Here is a 6,144-nt window from a genome sequence, read left to right on the forward strand (position 1 = left end):
AGGCGACGTGCGTGGGTTATGTGATAGACACCTCGAGCCTATGTCCGATGACTACCGTCGGACACGCACGTCCCCGAACGAGGTGGAGCAGATGGTGTTGCTTGACATTAGGGGTATGTTGCAGTCTATGGGTAAAGACATTATTGATTTTGCTCTTCCAACGATCGATGATGCATTTGACCCAACCGAGGGCGAGGCCAGAGAGATCATCGAGGAATCAACCATTGAGTTTGACGAAAGTGACACTAAATTGTCATCTTCCCTGAATTTTGAGCAAAGGGCTGCATACGACGAGATACTAGCGGCTGTTGAACGCGGTGATGGGGGTATATTCTTTGTTGATGGCCCTGGAGGTACGGGGAAGACCTTCCTTTACAGGGCGATGCTCGCCAAGGTGAGGCGCGAGGGCAAGATTGCTATCGCTACCGCGACGTCGGGCGTCGCTGCTTCTATCATGCCTGGCGGCAGGACTGCCCACTCGAGATTCAAAATCCCACTGAGTTGTGATGATGGAGCCTCGTGCAGCTTCACCAAGCAGAGTGGGACTGCCAAGCTGCTAAGGATGGCCTCATTGATACTATGGGACGAGGCCAGCATGACTAAGCGACAAGCGGTTGAGGCATTAGACAATAGCATGCGCGACATCATGGGAATACGCGACCGACCCTTTGGAGGAAAGACTGTTGTTTTTGGCGGGGACTTTAGGCAGGTGCTTCCGGTCGTCAGAAGGGGGTCACGGGGCCAGATAATTGATGCAAGCCTCCGAAGTTCTCATCTATGGAAGAGTATGCGGCAGCTTCAGCTCATCACCAACATGAGGGCTCATAATGACAAGTGGTTTGCAAATTACTTGCTCAGGGTCGGTAATGGCACAGAGGAAGCCGACGATCAAGGCAACATACTACTCCCTGATGATATCTGTCTGCCATCTACAGGCGAGGTTGACGACCTGGAGAAGCTGATTGACCACGTGTTTCCGAGTCTAGATGACAACATGGCAGATTCGAGTTACATGACATCTCGCGCAATCCTTTCCACGACAAATGACAACGTCGACAAGATAAACATCCGCATGATAGAGCGTTTCCACGGAGATGAAGTAATCTACCATAGCTTTGACAGTGCGGAGGATGACCCATATGGCTACTACGCTCCTGAGTTTCTGAACGGATTGACTCCCAATGGTCTTCCTCCGCATGCACTCAAACTAAAGCTGAATTGCCCGGTGATACTTCTAAGAAACATTGATCCAGCTAATGGGCTGTGTAACGGGACTAGGCTTGTCGTTAGAGGTTTTGAGAGGAAAACCATTGATGCAGAAATCGTGATTGGACAACACGCTGGTAGGAGGGTCTTCCTTCCTCGAATACCTCTGTGCCCATCTGACAATGACATGTTTCCATTCAAGTTTAAGAGGAAGCAATTTCCTATTAGGCTTAGTTTTGCTATGACGATTAACAAGGCTCAAGGGCAGACCATCCCAATTGTTGGTGTGTATCTACCTAATCCGGTGTTCTCTCATGGTCAACTCTATGTTGCTTTGTCTCGAGCCACCGCGAAGAGAAACATAAAAATACTCATTCAGAAGGAGAAGCCAAAGGAGAAGTCCAACAAGCAACATAACAATCCGAAGAAGCGTAAAAGACCGACCGTGTCCTTGCTGACCTCAATGAAGAACATCGTCTACAAGGAAGTACTTACAGGCTGAAGTATTGTCTTAATAGACCTACTGGATTTATAGATGCAATTTACTCTTCCGATGGTCAAGAATTGCTGTAATCTGTTCTATGACAAATCTTTTCATTTGGTATCTTGGTTGTTGGAGCTATACACCAATCAGTTCAAGTAATAACTGCATTTTAATAAATTTATACTGTGTTATGTGTAATCTGACAATGTACATGTCACACAGCGTACTGTGTTATGTGTAATATGAGAATCAGAAATAATGATTGGCTTCATGAAGACCTGGATCATGTTAATTTTATTTTGTAAATTTTGATTACAACATGGAGCATGTATGTCTTGTCACCATTTTAGCATGAAGGTTACATTTGATACATTGAATTTCAGTGCGTGTATTGGGTTACATATGTTATGTATGCTCGAGATGATTAAAGCATAAATGCTCATGAAAAGGGTGGAATCATACATGTATCTGAAGTTGTTTTACTGACTTGAGCTTTATGAGTGTATGAGTGTGTAATGTTTGATTTGTTCCACCCAGTTGTAATTGCTGTACAGTTTTCGTGAACATATATAGCTAACATGGCTTGCTGTTATTATATATAGTAATGTATTTTTAGTTCTTTTACTGCCTTGAGCTGTATGAGTGTCTAAAATTTGAGGTGTATGCCCGAACACAATTATATGAATGATCAATGGGTTCTATCAATGGGTTATATGAAAACTTAAGTAATTACGTTGCTGAGACACCTACAGCAGTACAGCTAGGAAGCAATATTGAATGAACTGCTCACGGTTCTATCAAAATATTTAGTGCGTGTTGTTTATGCTTCAAAATAATGTACTCCAATGTCTAAAAACTGTGGTTTTTTAAAAAGTTTACTGCCAAACACAGCAATTACTAAAGGCTGACTAAGTAAACGTTTTAAATTAAATTTCTCGACATGAAGCCGTGATTGGCATAAAGTTGACACATGACTTATGTTTATGCTTCATTTTAGTTCATTTGAAGTTTTAGTTATTCATTAAAAAAAACTCTGCATTGCATAATAACTCAATGCTTTGTTCAGCACAACTTATTTGCAAAAGCACAAAGCATGAGACATAATATTGCGCGCAATCAAGGCAATAAATACTTTGTTACACACATAATGAAATTATAGTTATCTTATTCAAGCATGAGACGTAACGTTGGTGCATTAATGGAAATAGATATATTACGTGACTACCCTTACTGTAACAGGGTATCTCCTTCGTTATACTGAGATCCCACATTTAATGTGTTACTAAAAGTAAATAAACAGTAATTATTTTGATACTCTCCTTGATTGCAATCAGATCCTGGTTTGTTTGATTACTATATATAATAAATTGTGTTTATTAAGATGGCAAAGATTGATCAATCTTTATTTGGTTACCAAAGGATGATCAAACTTTCTATTGTACACCTAGAGCTCCAAAACTAATTTTTGAAAGTTAATGCTTTTCCCGCCTCCCACTATGGTAATATATAAATGCCACGCATCACCATACATTAGCCTCCATATATCTACACAGGTTCAGCAATATCCTCTACATCCTCTACGACTATGGTGATCTCTTACAACTTGACAAGAACTAGGAGGGTGATGGCAAATCCGCCGGCTCCCAACATCCCTCGTGTAGAAATCCCTCCGATGAACAGGCAAGATATATCATCATGTACGTTGACTTGTCATCGCGCTCGTTTATTTACCTCATATATACATTATATGCTATGCAGGAATTTGACTTTCCAGAATGTTGACATGGAACATATATATCATAATTGTTGGATAATTCGTGCTAAGATTTTGTGGAAGGCCCAGATCAGGGTTAATGCTATGGGAAACCAATACCTTCGTTGTATACTACTTGATCAGCACGTAAGTCATTACTCATCACCACATATGGCACTTTTTTTGGTATGCAGATGTGTTAAAGAGTTTCTCCACCTGATTTTTTATTTTTTTTATATAATATTATTAGGGAACAAAGATGGAAGCAATTGCCTACAGCAACCAAGCATTTCGTTTCAACGACATGCTGCATACCGGGATGACTTATGACCTCACTTCCGTCGGGTTCAACCCCACGGATATGCTAGATGGACATTTTTGGTATATATGCATGGATTATGTCATCGCACTACATTCTAGGACCGAGGTTAGCATGTTGGCCCACAGGATATCATCGTCAATTTGTCCACCGTGCTTCCCACAATTCGGGGCCATATTGTCGCTACGTGACAAAACCATCACTGGTGCAACACCTTCAGCTTTGCTATTGCACATTAGTCCATACATAGCATTGTCTCATTATGATTACATTTTTTTAGATGTTGTTGCTATTCTTGTCTATGCTGGTAAGATACAACATCAGTGGGATTCAGTATATAGACGGCATGTCCCTTTCGTTGAGATTGCCCTAATGAATTTCCGGTAAGCTCCATTCAGTATATGAGATTTTCATATGGCTATTTTAATTTTATTATTATTTCCTACGCCTAACATTTGTTTTTGTATGTAGACGGGAGATAATTTTTCTACGCCTAAGTCAACAGCATGCTGGTCGTCACTTGTACCATTTGCAACGCACAGAAAATCTGTTCAAGAAGATTGCTGTTACTTACGTACAGTTAAATTGGAGGGATCAATGCCTGCAAACTATGAGGGAGAGCACATTCTTCTTCTCTCCTGACATTAATGATGATGATCATTATCTACATGGTAGGGTTTATAAAGTATTCTTAACTTTTTGTCATTGTGCTTTCTTATGTAATTATGTAAAAAAGCTGTAATTTTTTCTAAAACTTTTTTTTGTCAAAGATATCCACGAAGTCAGCCTGATGACTTATGACGAAACACTTTCTTACGTCAATGACCGCGTTCAAGCCAGGAAGAATGGACGCTAGAGTAACTTGTGTATCAACATGGTGCATGCAACATGTCGTTGCCAAATGTCGTTATATCTCTTTTTGGTTTAATGGTGCATTATAATCAATAAAATAGTATGATCAAGTGTCAGCATATTTGCTTGTCAAGTTATAGTGAAGCCCTTTTGGCATTATGCTTCAATGTATGATACACGTAGTCCTACTCAAATATTTGGTTTTGTACAATGGTGAATTGCTTCTTTTCGCTGGGAATGATAAAAAAATCCAATCGGAAGATATTATTCACTTAAAAAAATCTGATAATGATCTGATGCGTCCCTAAGATCTGGTACATCCACATTTTTCCCTAATTAGAAACGTTTGGCATAAATTAAATGGATTTCGATTTTTGGAAGGCAATATTAAGTCTCCATAAATATGGCACATATATATGTATATATATACACGTCCTGGACCTCCTAATTCCCTACCCAACCCATTTTGCATTTATTCCATCAGGAATAACCAAACACTCACGAGTTTTCGGTCACCGATGGAGGAAATCATTGGAAACACTGCGGCCCTAGAGGTTGCTGTGCCCACGTCCCTGGAGGGTGCGGTCCCCGAGACCCAAGAGGTTGTGCCTGAGCCTCATGATGCTGTGCCCGCTCCCATGCATCTTCTGCCCCCACGGATGCATGTCGTGGAAGATGCACTCGAATACATCTTTCGCTTTATGAATGGCGTTCATGAGGAGCATATGTTGGAGTAAGTCATCTTATTGTACGTTTATTTTCTGTATAGAAAACTTTTTAGAACCGTCTCATACACTACTTATAATAAGATTAGTATATTGCTATATCTCCTTTTGTTTGTAGAGACCATAAGACGTTGCAGCCATGACGAAGGATTTAATTATTTATAATGGATTATCAATATTTCTAGCGCACAGCAACTCTAATTTTTGAATATTTTTTTCTCATAGTCTCTGCTCTAGAAATATAGTACTGTAAATTTATTCCCCCACTATGTTGTACATATGGCCATATTCGTGTACACAGCTAACAGATTATTAGAACGAAACAACTTATTATTTCAATCCTAATAGAAGCGAGTTACCACATGTTAAAGGTAGGTACCAACTTTTTGCTGCTCTTAATTTGCTGTAAATATTATTGTTTGGCAACAGCAATCAAACTATATGAAATAAGTCACCATTTTTAACATACTCTTGTTCCAATGCTGCACACTTTTTTGCTAAAGGTTGTTTTGCATTTTTTGTGTTGCAGCACAATCTGGATAAGAAGCGATACACCATACCGGATAGAAGTCAGCCTCCGGATGCTACATGACACCCTATTTTTAACTAACATAAGTCTTCATCCCGCTTGCTTCAATCTTGTTGTTCGTAAGCTTGCGAACGCAGAAGTAGAGAGGCATGCAGGCACCAACATGGTTGGAAGCAAACATTATTTTGACTTGCAGTTTCATGCTCAGTCACAGGCTTTTAGGTATTCCTGGATGCCTCAAGGAGAGCGCACCACGATGCTAATTAACAATGCTGT

At 40.2% G+C, this 6,144-nt stretch overlaps 1 protein-coding gene across 1 annotated transcript; it reads left to right on the forward strand.

Annotated features, from left to right (window-relative positions):
• Nucleotides 1–40: 40 nt before the first annotated feature.
• On the forward strand, nt 41–1,708 carry LOC109740938 (uncharacterized). Its single transcript, XM_020300008.3, has one exon. The coding sequence runs from the start codon at nt 41–43 to the stop codon at nt 1,706–1,708; it is 1,668 nt and encodes a 555-aa protein (XP_020155597.3).
• The last annotated feature ends 4,436 nt before the right edge of the window (nt 1,709–6,144 follow it).

This window comes from Aegilops tauschii, chromosome 2 (genome assembly GCF_002575655.3).
Source record: "Aegilops tauschii subsp. strangulata cultivar AL8/78 chromosome 2, Aet v6.0, whole genome shotgun sequence".
NCBI lineage: Eukaryota > Viridiplantae > Streptophyta > Magnoliopsida > Poales > Poaceae > Aegilops > Aegilops tauschii.